The sequence below is a fragment of the Schistocerca gregaria genome, chromosome 2 (assembly GCF_023897955.1).
Source record: "Schistocerca gregaria isolate iqSchGreg1 chromosome 2, iqSchGreg1.2, whole genome shotgun sequence".
Taxonomy (NCBI): Eukaryota; Metazoa; Arthropoda; class Insecta; order Orthoptera; family Acrididae; genus Schistocerca; species Schistocerca gregaria.
Window position 1 is genome coordinate 419777343 of NC_064921.1, and position 16221 is coordinate 419793563.

Consider the following 16221-nt stretch of genomic DNA (forward strand, 5'->3'; position numbering starts at 1 on the left):
AAGGAAGTCGGCCGTGCCCTTTGAAAGGAACCATCCCGGCATTTGCCTGGAGCGATTTACGGAAATCACGGAAAACCTAAATCAGGATGGCCAGACGCGAGATTGAACCGTCGTCCTTCCGAATGCGAGTCCAGTGTCTAACCACTGCGCCACCTCGCTCGGTAGCACTGAAAGCCAAGGGATGCGGACATGAGTTGCTATGTGGAATTTGCTTGTTAGGACTCACTGTACCAGCCCTCTCATTTTTAAAGTTCATTTTAGAAATACTCTGTATGAGTGTAATTTACTGCTAGACGTTAAGTATTTTGTCCAAAACATTCTCGGATTTCTTGTCGCGTCAATTCAGAATAAGACCTCGAGTTTCCGACAATTTCCACCATCGTCGTCGTCAGGAGCAACGGCTGTCAGAACGGCTACTGTGATGGCTTATACAGCTCAAAGACGGCTTCTGATTAGTCGGCAGTTACATCTTGCTGTTGCAGATGGTGTCAACATCTGCGCTGGTGGCGCCACCAATCCCGCCGTAGCTTAAAAATTGCAACAAATAACTATGGCTCTTTTCTGCATCCAGAGCTCGCTTCCAAGCACCGCCTCGATTATATCCACCGTCAATGTTGAAGGTTTTCTTACACATTCTTATATCCACAACCTTTTTAATTATAAGAGTCCCAATATGTGGGAGCCTGGAACAAAACTTCTGTTTTGTCAAACAGTAATTTATGTCTGTTTGTGGACCTGTGCTAGGGAGCTGCAGCTTTCTCCAGTTCTCCATTTTTAATATGCCGTTGATGTTCTGCACAGTGATCAAAATGGTGCAGATTGACTGACCAATGTAACTTCTTCCCCAGTCACATGGGATGTAATAAAACCCAAGAATCCTGAGGCCGAAACTGTCCTTAACAGGGGGTAGCATCTGCTTTTACAACGTCCCATATGAGTGCGGAAGCAGTTATATCAGTCAGTCCATCCGTACCGTTTCCGATCGCTGTACAGAACATCACCAGCATGTTAAAAATCGAGAACTGGAAAAATTTGCTGTTGCTGAGCACAGCTTCACAAACAAGCATAAAATACTGTTTGACGAAACGAAAATTTTTGTCCCGGTTTACCACATAGGGGACTATTATAATTAAAGAAATTGCAGAAATAAGAATGCGTGAGAAAACTTCCAACCATGACGGTGGATATAATCGTAGCTCTTCATGTAAGCGAGCTCTGGATGCAGAGAGGAGCCATTGATATTCGTCGCAATGTTCACTTTACGATGGGAGCGGTGGTTCCATCAGCACTGAGGATGACACCATCACGACAGCATGACGTAAGTACCGACGAATCAGAAGCCGTCTTTGGACTTTTAAGGCAACCACAGCACCAGTTCTTACAGTCAGTTGCTCCTGGCAATGGCGATGGTGGAAATCGTCGAAAGCTCGAAGTTCTGTCGTGATAGCCTTCGTTCTCACCTTCATTATTTGTTCACAGTCCACGCTTTCGTTTTGCAACCATCTGTGTTCCTTTAAATGCGAACACTTTAGGTTAGGCTTTACAATGACTGTTGCTGGCATTAAATGAAACAACAAGTTTATTGTTACCAGTCACTGTTTGCCACGACGCGTTTCAAAGGTTTAAACCTCCATCATCAGGTGGATTTACATTTGTAAGTATGGAATTTGTGTGTGTGTTGTGTTACGATTTTTTCTGGGGGAACTTGTGGCACTGTCTAGTGGAGAAAACATAACACTATTTCAGAACATGGTTTCGGGTTTCTTTTGACAAAAAATTAAACTTAGATCCAAAGGTAAACATAAAATAAGTAAAATAGAGTGCCTCCAGTGGTCACAGGTTCCTTTCGCTGACGTAACACGTCACATGTATACTGTCATACTTAGTAAACAAATATGGCGCCTGGAAACTATTGGATGCAAGGATCGTATAGCAGAAGAGAAAACATTATCGCAAAGTACAAAGAATAAACATGGTAACATTATTATAGATTTTTTAGGGATTTGGAAGTGTTTGTTTTGAAGTGTCGAATACATGCGTTAGAATAAATACTTCAAGTGGTATATAAATCCCATTTCGACAGATTAAAATAGCTTAAATTTCATACTCCTTTATACGATAGGGTGAAATGTTAAAATACTTGTTTTTACAATCGGGTGAAATGTTGCAAACTTTAAGTACAATAATCATACTGGCTACAGTGGTAAAATTATACATAAATAACAATTTTGATTGGGATTAATAGATAGATGTGAAAGGCTGGAGGCAGAGGGAGAGAAAGAGAAAGTGAGAGCGAGAGAGAGAGTGGAAAGAGTGATTTTATGAGAGCAAACTTTACATGGCAAGGGGTCTTAAAATTATATCTGTTACATGTAATAACTGCCTGAAGGATGATTAATGCTTTAAAACATGCAAATGGATGTACAATTTGTGCCAGTAGTTGATGTACATATAGGTTCAAGCTGATAAGGGGTACAAGCTGCTGGTGTGATGATATGTATGTGAATGAGGTCAATCTCTTGTACTCTTAGCAGCTATCATGGTAACAACTAAATATTTATGGTAAATACTAAGGGTGTGTGTGTGTCTGAGTCTGTGTGCTATTTTAATGATGTAGGAAGTTGCTAAAAACTGAGATGATACTGTTTTAAATATTGTCTTTTTGTCGTTTAATATGGATTCAGGTTGTTTTGTTTGGTGTTTGTATATTTGGAGTGTTTTGAGGATGTCTAGTTTTCTGCCTTTTGTTTGGTTGTGTAGGATGCTGATACTTACGTTGTTAACATGGTGCTTTGTTTCATGCAGGTGGGTGGCTATTGCTGATGTATGGTATGTCTTTTAGTGCTACCATGTGTTCTTTGAATCTAATCTCAAATGATCTGCCTGTCTGGCCTATGTAGAAGCAGTCACTGTCCAAATATTAAATTTTGTACACATCTGTGTCATGAAGTGGATTTCATGTGCTGACGTTGTGGGGTAGCCTCTGTCCAATCTTGTCTGTGGTAAAGGATATGCTTATGCCTTTTCGTTTGAAGACTTTGGCAGTCTGATATGAAATGTTACCTAGGAAAGGGATTACATGGAAGATGATATTTTCTTTTTGTTTTTTTGTTGTGATTGCTTTGCCATTATTGAGTGTTTTAGGGTGTCTACCATGGAGCTGTTATAACAATTTGCAATAGCGGTTTGTTTTATTATTTCAATTTCTTTATCACATTTGTCTTCAGAGAGTGGTAGTTGGATAGCTCTATTGATCATGTGCCGGAATGCCGCCATTTTGTGGTCTTTGGGGTAACAATTGTGGGATGTAGTGTGTGTTGTGGTAGGCTTCCGATAAATTTCAAACTGATGTCTGTTATTCTTTATTTTAATGGTAAGGTTCAAGAAATTTATACTGTCATCTGTTTGGTGCTCAGCTGTGAATTTTCTGTTCTCATGGCAGTTGTTGAATAACTGATTCAACTCACTAATGTCACCTTTAATGCCTCTGATTAAAATGATGGTATCATCTACATATCTGTAGTAGTAGATGATCTTTTTGAGAAGGTGGTGATTGGAATTCAGGATTTTGTCTTCTAAGTTACTTATAAATATTTCGGATAGCAGTCTGGAAAGATTGAAGTCCATCGCCAGACGATCTGTTTTTCTAGATTTTATTGTTAAATTTAAAATAGTTTTGTGAAAGTGTGAATTCAAGCAGGTCCACTAGTTCAGCAATGTGAGTCGAAGGGATTTTTTTGTGCTTTTGCAGATTGGCATTGATTATCTGTAGTGTGTGATCTATTGGCATAGAGCAATAAAGGTTTTGTATGTCAAATGAGGCAAGTGTGGCTCCATCAAGTACTTCTTTGTTTTTGACATGTTGTGTAAATTCTGTTGTGTTTTTAAGTGTCCTCTCATTATTGAATGAGTGTGCTTCTTTGAGAATTCTGAAGAGCATTTTGTTGAGCTTGAATGTTGGGCTGTCCCTACAGTTCACTGTAGTCCTGATCAGGTCCCATTTTTGTGTATCTTTGGTTGTGATCTAAGGCAAGGTGCTTGTGGGCTCACTGTTACAATGTTTCTTGTTTCTTGGATGGTGAGTAGAAAGTTGATGTTTCTGGAATGAAATTTTCACTCTACAGCGGAGTGTGCGCTGATATGAAACGTAGTGGCAGATTAAAACGGTGTGCCGGACCGAGACTCGAACTCGGGACCTTTGCCTTTCATGAGCAAGTGCACTATCAACTGAGCTACCCAAGTACGACTCACGCCCCGTCCTCACAGCTTTAATGCCGCCAGTACCTCGTCTCCTACCTTCAAAACTTCACAGAATCTCTCCTGCGAACCATGCAGAACTAGCTCTCCTGGAAGACAGGATATAGCGGAGACATGTCTTAGCCACAGGTTCGGAGGAGAGCTTCTGTGAAGTTTGGAAGGTAGGAGAGGGTGTACTGGCGGAATGAAAGCTGTGAGGACGGGGTGTGAGTCGTGCTTGGGTAGCTCAGTTATCGTTTAATATTGATTCAGGTTGTTTTTTTGTGTTTGTATATTTGGAGTTTCAAGGCTGTCTAGTTTTCTACCTTTTGGTTGGGTGTGTAGGATGCTGATACTTGTGTTGTTAACATGGTGCTTTGTTTCATGCAGGTGAGTGGCTATTGCTGATGTGTGGTATTTTTTGTTTGGTAGAGTACTTGCCCGCTAAAGGCAAAAGTCCCGAGTTCGAGTCTCGGTCCGACACACAGTTTTAATCTCCCAGGAAGTTTCAGAAAGTTGATGTTGTTTGAAATGTGTTTAATCTCTTTTTGTATTCTGGCTGTTTGATCTCTATGTATTTCTCTTATGTTGTTTGTGTTCCACTGTAATCGACAACTACGTCTGTGTTTCCCAACAGATGAATGAACTGGAGACCCTGCTGCTGAAGAACAACGAGATCTCGATTGTGGAGGCCCACGCCTTCCACCGGCTACCCAAGCTGGAGAGACTGTACCTCACGGCCAACCGGCTGACGCAAGCGTCCGACCTCATGCTGAGCGACGTGCCCGAGCTGCGGGTGCTGTGCATCGCCAACAACTCCCTGCAGTCGCTGCCGACGGACCTGTTGAAACATTGCAGCCATCTGAACGCGCTCAGCATCGGCTTCAACCCGCTCAAGTGGCTTGACCCGCAGATATTCCTGTTCACTCCCCAGCTGCGCTCACTCTTCCTGCCCGGTCTCAGACTGGGCAAGCTGCGCTCTGATCTCTTCCAACACCTCCAGAATCTCGAGACGCTCAACATGCCCCACAATGACATCCCGTTTCTGGACGGAACCATGTTTACCAGCACACCCAACCTCAAAGTGCTCTACATCGACAACAATATCATAGAAACAGTGGCAGTAGATACTTTCCAGCCGCTAGTGCAACTGAATTTTCTCGACCTGGGGCGCAACAAGCTGGCTACTCTGAGCGAGCGCCTCCTCGAGGCTAACAAGAACCTGCTGAAGGTCAACTTCAGCCACAACCCTCTGCGCCAGCTCCCGTCGGAACTGTTTGCCAACAATTCGCTCCTCGAGGAAGTCTACCTGACCAACTGTTCACTGAAGAGCGTACACCACTACACTTTCCGCTACAACCATCATCTTAAAGTCATCACACTCAGCGACAATTCTCTCACGTACCTGCACGAGGAGACCTTCCGATTCAACCCCTACCTAGAGAGTGTGTATCTGTACAACAACCAGCTGACATATTTGGACGAGAGACTTTTCCTGCACAAGGACAAGTTGGCCATCGTGGCACTGTTCAACAACCGCCTTGAGTTCATCCCACAGAACACATTCTCCGACGTGCCCAACCTGCACTACTTGTTCCTCGCCAACAACAAGCTGCAGACACTGGAACTGCCAACGGAAATTTCGGATCTTATCACAGTGGAGTTGTACGGGAATCCGTGGACGTGTGACTGCCGTCTCTTATCACTCTCGAAGTTACTGTCCATGGGTGTTGTCACTCTAGGAAGCGAGCGGCCACGCTGCCACGAACCGGCTCGCTATTCGGGGATCGACCTCTATGCTGTCACCAGAAGCCTCCACTGTTCAGCAGACGGAACCGAGGTCGACCCTTATGGTAAGAAGAACCTTCGCCTTAACTTTTCTCTGAATATGCGTTTAGCTCATAAAGAAATACCCTTATTGGCACTACATTGTTTACTGCCTTATGAGGTTCGTACGTTGTGAGCTGTTAATTGCCCGTCCGAAAGTGCGGTTCCTGTTACATCATAGTCATTATCTCTTCCAAGAGATCTGCAGTCTTGAGTCTTCTCTTATATTACGCGTCTTCAAAGTTTATTTGCATATACAGGGTGATCAAAAAGTCAGTATAAATTTGAAAACTTAATAAACCACGGAATAATGTAGATAGAGAGGTATAAATTGACACACATGCTTGGTATGACATGGGGTTTTATTAGAACAAAAAAAAAAGAACAAAGTGTTGCTAGACGCGTGAAAGATCTCTTTTGCGCGTCGTTTGGTAATGATCGTGTGCTCAAAAAATGGTTCAAATGCCTCTGGGCACCATGGGACTTAACATCTGTGGTCATCAGTCCCCTAGAACTTAGAACTACTTAAACCTAAGAACAGCACACACATCCATGCCCGAGGCAGGATTCGAACCTGCGACCGTAGCGGTCACGCGGTTCCAGACTGAAGCGCCTAGAACCGCACGGTCACACTGGCAGGCTCGTGTGATCAGCCGGCACTTTCGTCATGCTTGGCCTCCCAGGTCCCCAGACCTCAGTCCGTGCGATTATTGGCTTTGGGGTTACATGAAGTCGAAAGTGTATCATGATCGACCGACATCTCCAGGGTTGCTGAAAGACAACATCCGACGCCAATGCCTCGCCATAACACAGGACATGTTTACAGTGCTGTTCACAACACAACTACGGCCGTAATTTTTCCAGAGGGCATGCAGCTTTACTGTATGATTAAATGATGATGGCGTCCTGTTGGGTAAAATATTCCGGAGGTAAAATAGTCCCCCATTCGGATCTCCGGGCGGGGACTACTCAGGGGGACGTCGTTATCAGGAGAAAGAAAACTGGCGTTCTACGGATCGGAGCGTGGAATGTCAGATCCCTTAATCGGGCAGGTAGGTTAGAAAATTTAAAAAAGGAAATGGATAGGTTAAAGTTAGATATGGTCGGAATTAATGAAGTTCGGTGGCAGGAGGGACACGACTTTTGGTCAGGTGAATACAGGGTTATAAATACACAATCAAATAGGGGTAGTGCAGGAGTAGGTTTAATAATGAATAAAAAAATAGGAGTGCCGGTAAGCTGCTACAAAAAGGCATAGTGAACGCATTATTGTGGCCAAGATAGACACGAGCTCACCCCTACCACAATAGTATAAGTTTATATGCCAACTAGCTCTGCAGGTGACGAAGAAATTGAAGAAATGTATGATGAAATAAAAGAAATTATTCAGATAGTGAAGGGAGACGAAAATGTAATAGTCATGGGTGACTGGAATTCGGTAGTAGGAAAAGGGAGAGAAGGAAACGTAGTAGGTGAATATGTATTGGGGGAAGAAATGAAAAAGGAACCCGCCTGGTAGAATTTTCCACAGAGCACAACTTAATCATAGCTAATACTTGGTTCAAGAATCATAAAAGAAGGTTGTATACATGGAAGAATCCTGGAGATACTAGAAGGTATCAAATACATTATATAATGGTAAGACAGAGATTTAGGAACCAGGTTTTAAATTGTAAGACATTTCCAGGGGCAGAAGTGGACTCTGACCACAATATATTGGTTATGAACTGTAGATTAAAACTGAATAAACAGCAAAAAGGTGGGTATTTAAGGAGATGGGACCTCGATAACCTGAAAGAACCAGAGGTTGTACAGAGTTTCGAGGAGAGCATAAGGTAACAATTGACAGGAATGGGGGAAAGAAACACAGTAGAAGAAGAATGGGTAGTTTTGAGGGATGAAGTAGTGAAGGCAGCAGAGGATAAAGTAGGTAAAAAGACGAGGGCTGCTAGAAATCCTTGGGTAACAGAAGAGATAATGAATTTAATTGATGAAAGGAGAAAATACAAAAATACAGTAAATGAAGCAGGTAAAAAAGAATACAAACGTCTCAAAAATGAGATCGACAGGAAGTGCTAAATGGCTAAGCAGGGATGGCTAGAGGACAAATGTAAGGATGTAGAGGCTTATCTCATTAGGGGTAAGATAGATACTGCCTACAGGAAAATTAAAGAGACCTTTGGAGAAAAGAGAACCGCTTGTATGAAAATCAAGAGCTCAGATGGAAACCCAGTTCTAAGGAAAGAAGGGAAAGCAGAAAGGTGGAAGGAGTATATAGAGGGTCTATAGAAGGGCGACGTACTTGAGGACAATATTATGGAAATGGAAGAGGATGTAGATGAAGATGAAATAGGAGATATGATACTGTGTGAAGAGTTTTACAGAGCGCTGAAAGCCCTGAGTCGAAATAAGGCCCCGGGAGTAGACAACATTCCATTAGAACTACTGATAGCCTTGGCAGAGGCAGTCGTGACATAACTCTACCATCTGGTGAGCAGGATATATGAGACAGGAGAAATACCCTCAGACTTCAAGAAATATGTAATAATTCCAATCCCAAAGAAAGCAGGTGTTGACAGATGTGAAAATTACCGAACTATCAGTTTAATAAGTCACGGCTGCAAAATACTAACGCGAATTCTTTACAGACGAATGGAAAAACTAGTAGAAGCCGACATCGGGGAAGATCAGTTTGGGTTCCGTAGAAATATTGGAACACGTAAGGCAATACTGACCCTGCGACTTATCTTAGAAGCTAGATTAAGGAAAGGCAAACCTAAGTTTCTAGCATTTCTAGACTTAGAGAAAGCTTTTGACAATGTTGACTGGAATACTCTCTTTCAAATTCTGAAATATATACAAATAAAATACAAGGAGCGAAAGGCTATTTACAATTTGTACAAACCGCAATACGTTCCAGTAATGACATTACTAACCAACAAACACGATGCTGTTTCGACCGCAATTCTCATAGATGAATCCGCTTGCCTTTCCGCGAATAAACCCAATCACAGAAATACTTTTACTCTACGAATCCAACGTAATACTTTCAAACTTATAATCATACCTTCTAGTAGGTACTTCCGATCATTTATGCGTGACGCTACGCGTAACTACCCACAACAACGACTTCCTTCTACGCGATCGACTTTATCATCCCAACTGACAACTCGAGACAAATGAGTCTACTGCAGCGCTCGTGGCGTTTTATTCCTGCATGGAATCTCGTTTATTTGGAGTGGTCATTTCTGTTTAGACGTTAGCACCAAAATTTTGTGTGTTGTCCTAGCTGTCTGTTGTGCAGTTTGGCATTTCTTCCTGAATTATTTTTTCTTCTGATTTCTACAAATTAGATATTTATGTGCTTATTGTCATCTAAGAAAAGCAAGACAACAATCCAAACAAAAAAAATCAAAAATTTAAACAAAAAAGTTCGTAACATATGTGTCACGCTAGGCAGAACGTACATTTTAGGCAGAATATATGACAGCAAGTAAAATAATACACTGTATGTGATTTACATCAAGTTCAGGCGACAGTACTCACTTTCTGTGACATGGCACAAAACATTCTATGCCCAAACCAACATCACATTTGCAGCAAATTGTTCTTGGGATTCCTTTGCAGTTTTCTGCCGCACAGCGTCTTCTTTTTTTCTGTGGAACCATGGCTACCAGATGATTTGTTTCATCATATCAAGCAGCACTCTGCCTTGGTTTGAATTACCCGCAGGGCGTCCAGGACCTCTTGGTACTGCAGCATTCGAAGTCAGGTAACATTTCACAATGTAGCACCAGAAGTGCAGCTGAAGCATATTTATAGTAGTCTTTCTATGAAGAAGCCACCCATTATGTATAGAGATATCTAGAAGCCATGTAAAAATTGGCCACCACCATTTCTTTCCTTTGACACTCACTCTTTATAACGCTACATTTTTATCCATTTGGTCAGTTCCTCCCATATTTTTGTGGTATTCTGCAATTACATTAGGTCGAGGTACAAGTATTCTTTTCTTCTCTTGTCTAGAGTATCAGGCAACGGTGCTGACTGGACTGATACCATGGCTTGTGGAAGCAATTGTTACTGTATAATTATGTAGCCATCTGGCAACGATTATTCCACTTTCCTTGCTGCTCTTGTAATCAAAATCTTATTCCTTTTGCACATCGTGTTAGAAGGTATGAGATGACACTCTTTAGGCACACAATTTTCACGAATAGTCCCAGTTGCACCAAAACCTCGTTGCTTCACGTAAATCAACAATGTTTGTGATGTAAACAGGTTGTCAAAATAAAACCTGCAGGGAAGATGTTTGTTCTTTTCAGGAAGAGAATCGATCATTTGAATCAAAGGAGCAGCACATTTTCCAAATGCTTTCTCATATTTTTCATTCCTCTGAGGATCAGCTCCTAGGTATATTTGAAAGTCCACTATATAACTCATGGTTGTTTTTAGACACCATGCTTTGTACCCAGATCTAATGGGCTTACCTTTCAGAAACTGTTTACATCCATGTCTGCCAAAATACTTCATCATGCTCTCATCGTAAGACAAATCTTGCTCAGACTGAAAGTGGAGAGCAAACTTTTTTCTTAGCATATTTATTAAAAGACGAAGTATCCACATTCTATCTTCAGCATCTATTTTTGTGTTGTCACACGAGTGAATGAATCTCATAATTGTTTCAAACCCTTCCCTTCTCATGGTGCTGTGGACCATTTCATTTCTCATGTCCAATCCAGAATCCCAGTAACATCTTCTGCTGGGTAAAGGATTATAGCCAGAAAGAATTAGAATTCCTAGAAAACCTTTTATCTATTCATATGTCATTTTTGGATCTGAGCAGTTCTTGAACAAAGTATACTTCGTCGATTCAGTGAGAAGAAATTCCATTACTTCGTCATTCCAAAATAATTCGAAGCACTGAGCTGGAGACAAGTTTCTGTATTTACTATAATCACTCGCAGGAAATACAGAACTAACACTACGCAGATCTTCTTTTTTCCAATCTCTGGTTATAGCTTTTAAGGTCTGTGACTTTCCCTGTTCATCTGGCTTATCATCAGGAGAGAAATTAATCTCATGTTCACTACCTAACCTGTTTTTACTTGATAAAACCACTTCTGCACCAGTCTGGAGTTGCCTTGGTCCAAGATTATCGACGTTTCCTCTCCCATCTTCTTCCTCAGAATCTTCATCCGAATCCACATTAGCTTCAGGAGGTTCAATTAATATATATGTGTTGCAGATTCTTCCTCCCCTTCAAGAATAGCCAGGATCTCATGGAGAAATAGAACTCTAAAGAGAACGAATCGTTATTTTCACTGTTTTGCCTAGTGTGACAAATTTGCAGCACAAAATAAAATCTGTATTTGGAGCCACAAAAATAAGAATTGCATTTTGTAGAAAACTATTAACATAAATTTCAGTACTTTTAATATTATAATCAACCATAATTTAAACAAACTGTATTATAATTTGCGATAAAATCGTACTTACTTCTTATTCCAAGACATAATCTCACTCAAAAAAGTCTTCTGTACTTGAAGCACCAGTCACTGAACACTTAATGCTTGCAACTGACTGAAACCTGCCTAAACATGGACAACAAAGCCTCCTTATCTGAAAGCCATTCAACAATAGCCACTCCAAATCAGGCATTGTTGCCAACGAGAGAAAACAATGACAGGTTGTTACGCTAGGCAGAAATGGGTTAACGGTGAAAGTGGAGTTATGAGGGACTATCCTTTTTACAAAAAATGGAAGTATAGTTACAAAATGTAGGAACAAGCAATGATAATATAGTTTATTAATGACCAGAGTAGAATTCATAGAGGATGTTCTTATCAAACTTCGTGTGCCAAATTCCTTACAATCCTGAGAACTGAAAAAATTGCGATAGTGTCATCTAGACTTTACAGATCGTATACATCTATTTGCACGAGAAAATATATACTTGAAAACACGCCAAACAATATCTGGAAGTCAGTAAGTAGCGCCTCTTTGTCCTTTATCCTTTGTATCTTGTTTTCTTGCTAAGAGTCAAATACACCAAAATTATTTTTCTCGTCAAGTAATTCTGTCCTTTTCACTGCTGAAATGATTTTTCATTGAAACATTACTTTCTTATTCATGCATAGTGTAGGGATTTTTGCCTGTAACTCCTAGATACCACTTTCGTTCTAGATATTTCGTCTCTCTTGTAGGAGAAGACTAGTAGGAAAAATAGCAGGACCTTGCGTAACTTTTCATTGTGTCACGAACACAAAGCAAACAACACAGCAAAGATTAAGAAGACAGGTCAGCACAAAAGCCGTTTCTGTAACAGGTGTGAGCTCGGCCAGTACAGGTTAACATCCGACCTTAGAAGACGTCGCCACAGTCACTTGTTTCTACGCATGCACAGTGTATGGTTTACTCGAAAAGCTACAACTCCACACTTAGTGCTATCTGTAGATCACTGACATCATAGACACACACGCGTCGTGCTTGGTTGCTGATTTACACGCAAGCGCGGAAAGTGCACCGGCCTCGAGTAGTCGATTTTGACCAAAAATTCGTTGGTGTGAAAATGTCCTAAAACCAGTTGCGCTTGGGCATTGTTGACGTTATGTGGCAAGACAATACCACCGTCAGAGAAAAAGTGAGCTCATCTTTGAAAATTTCAGAACCCAGCGATTAGTAAGGAGTACGGCACCACTACGTCATAACACCAGAAATAGCATTACTCGTTACATACCCCATACCATGACGTCAGATGCTGAGCCAGTATGACGATGACGAATGCGGCATGGCAACGAGCGTTTTCCTCGGAGCCTCCGCAGGCGGATACGTCCATCGTAATTCCATACCCCGAACCAGGACTCGTCCTGAAAGGAGACGTGGTGCCTCTCCTATGTCCATTGCTGTCGCTGGGCGCACTATTGTTGTCGCGCCTCACTGCTGCCTGGTTATGGAAAGCCGCAACAATGATGGCAGTACTGACAGTTGGTCTTACTTCAGACGTCGTTGCACACACTGTGTAGATACTTGTCTTGATGCGCGCAAACAAGTGCCAGCTGGGTATAATTAATCTGACCGTGTTCGGTGTCATGCAGTACAGGCTGCATACGTCGTACGACGTTAAAACATCGTAGGTATGTTCGTCAATCCGTACGCTCAGACAGCAGGCTGAAAAAAAATATTAGTTATATTTTCTGCTACCAGTTGACAATATGGCGCTGTAAGCAGCCAGAATATTATGTGGATGCAGGAAAAAGAGAGGAACAATCAAGCACACGAGAACGGTGGTTCTGGCACGTTTATCAAGATATGGTCGCAAGTTACAAGATGTGTCCAATGTGATCTCCCGATTCAGTTACATGCTGCAATCGTGATACGGCACAGTCGACAGTTTCTTCCAGAATGTCCGTTGTAATCAGATCTATATGTCGTCGTATGCTATCCTTCAGATCAGGAAGAGACTGGATGCGTCCCTGACAGCCACAATCTTTCGGATATTCCCACAACCAAAAGTTACATGGATTTAGGTCACGGGAGCCACACTTTTGAAGTTACCTAGAGATGTTGTAGACGAAATTGCCTAGAGATGAAGCAGTCTTTATCGAAGATTTCTCGAAGAAATTCCTTCACCTGGAACGCGACATGCGGTGACGCACGATCGTGCATGAAAATAGTGTAGCGGACACAGTTGCGTTCTTGCAAAGCTAGAATCACGTGTTGTACAAGGTATGCCTCATAAGGTGCAGATGTCACTGGATACCTAACAGGCCTGTGAGATGTCATCTCTTTTGAGAAAAACGAACCGGGAATGAAGGGGCTTGTGAAACCACTCTACAATTACATAAGCAGAGTGCAGTGGACACTCCTGCACATGTGGTGAACTAGAACGCCGTATATGAGAGTCCTGTGCATTCACGGCACCGCGCAGACTAAAATGTGCCTCGACCGCCCAAACAATATTGCCCAGGCGCATTTCACCGATTTCCATGCGTGCCAAAATCTTAGGGCTTCATTTGATACACTTTCTAAATCTTGTCGGGATTCTACTGTAAAATGCACGACGAAATGTTATTAATTGATAGCCAGGTGACAGCCAGTTCCCGTGATACAGCTCGTGCACTGGCTGTAAGGTAAGCTATAGCTACAGCCACGAGAATGGGCTGCCTCTCTCTCCCTGGTTGCACAACCTACTTCATTTGTTTCTTCAGATTTCTTGATCATATTCTTTGGCTCATTTATCGAGATGGAGTCTCTTGGAATTGTTTATGTCGGTGATGTTTCCGCCATGACCGCAATTGCTGCTGTTCTGATGAAACAACTCTACCAGAAGTGTACGCTCCTTCTCTCAATAGCCACTGTGTTTCATACAGCAAACTTCAACCTCCTTCATCCTTTACACCAACAGTCACTTAACAAATGAAATCAACACACGTTCCCAAGCGACAAACAGCACAGTTCCTTCAAAGCAGAAAACACTTCACTTTCTGACTCCTACCGTGTTGCATGTATACAGCCCGCATCGCAGCACTCGGAACACCGTAAGTTTAATTATAACCAACCAATACCTTCCCTGATTCGAGTTCAGGCCTAGTGAACCAAATACCTGTTCTCTAGAGTGCTGGTGGACGAGGCAGTGGGATCTTGCGTGGATTCTATATTCGCTGACTGTCGTGAGACCCCGAAAACAAATAACGATAAATGGCAGTCTCTATAGGTTGCGCTCCTGTTACCGTAAGATTTCTGTCAAATGCTGGTAGACGCTTCTGCTTCTTTCAATGTGCATTAACACATCCTCCTCACAAACAACTAATATTCAAGGGATCCAGGCTTTCTGGACGTACTTCGCTGAGGAAATCTTCTCCAGTCATTAGCCGAGGCGTGCCGTCGAGCAGTCGCAACGTTTCGACGAGTTTTCTACTCGCCATCTTCGGGCGAAGGTCGTCGAGGTGTTGCGCCAACAAGATGTCCCGACTCGGCTCATAACCCGAAAAAAAATTCATCAACTAACATTCAGATGAGATTACGGAATGTGACAAAACCCCCGCTTAATCTTTCCTTATTTGTACATCACCTTCATTGTGCTGCAGAATTAACGCCTTATTGTGTTGCAGGTTTAATGACCAGTGTGGTTTTAAAAATTATTTTACTCTCTCGGGGTTCTTAATTGTAATAGGCCAAACGGCAAAAGAATGGTGGATATTCAACCAACAACTTACAATTAATCTATTTTTGCTGCAGCCTCGAGACTCCTTTCGTAATAATCTTACACTTGACGTAAAGCCGCGGTCCAGCAGGTGGCAAAAGTGTGAGAATGAAGTAAAAGATCTGCGTCGCGATAACCTGAATATCGGCCGCTGATGCAAGGTGCACTTCCACATGACAGCAGTATATTCAAATTAGCGCTTCAAGCGTAATAGTCGCACGTCTGACGTGAAAAGTTGATATAGAGTGTTTAGATCTGTTTTTCTTGTGCAGAGTACAGGAATGCGTTTATTACACATGAAAACCACACATCGACGCTATTTTCTCTGCGATTCCTAACCTTTATGTGCCTCCGCAGCTGTCGGACTCGAGTATTGCGACTCAAGGAAACACCTTTTGAGACCTGTGGTTCGATGCGCCATTGTCTATACAGTAAAATGAAACTTCATGCAATTGTCTTACACTTTCGTACACGGAGTGTGCCGCGAGAATATATTTAAGAATCCTTGTAGCTTTGGTCCTTTCTGTAGACTGCTTTGCGGTGACTTTAGAGTCAGGATACATTGCGACATTGAGTTTGACTGTATAGTCAAAAGAACTGGAGGATTGATGATGCCTGACAACTTTATGACCTGTTGCTATGTTCTGTAGCAGCAACGACCAGTTCTTCCTGGGTTGTTGTTGTTGTGGTCTTCAGTCCTGAGACTGGTTTGATGCAGCTCTCCATGCTACTCTATCCTGTGCAAGCTTCTTCATCTCCCAGTACCTTCTGCAGCCTACATCCTTCTGAATCTGCTTAGTGTATTCATCTCTTGGTCTCCCTCTATGATTTTTACCCTCCACGCTGCCCTCCAATAGTAAATTGGTGATCCCTTGGTGCCTCAGAACATGTTCTACCAACCGATCCCTTTTTCTGGTCAAGTTGTGCCACAAACTTCTCTTCTCCCCAATCCT

At 42.2% G+C, this 16221-nt stretch overlaps 1 protein-coding gene across 1 annotated transcript in view; it reads left to right on the forward strand.

Annotated features, from left to right (window-relative positions):
- The window catches only part of LOC126323780 (leucine-rich repeat-containing protein 15-like), a 108484-nt gene that overhangs the window by 71714 nt on the left and 20549 nt on the right, over window positions 1–16221 (forward strand). The window contains exon 3 of the mRNA XM_049994781.1: window positions 4874–6089. Coding sequence (XP_049850738.1) covers window positions 4874–6089 — 1216 coding nt within the window. The remainder of the gene's footprint in view (window positions 1–4873; window positions 6090–16221) is intronic.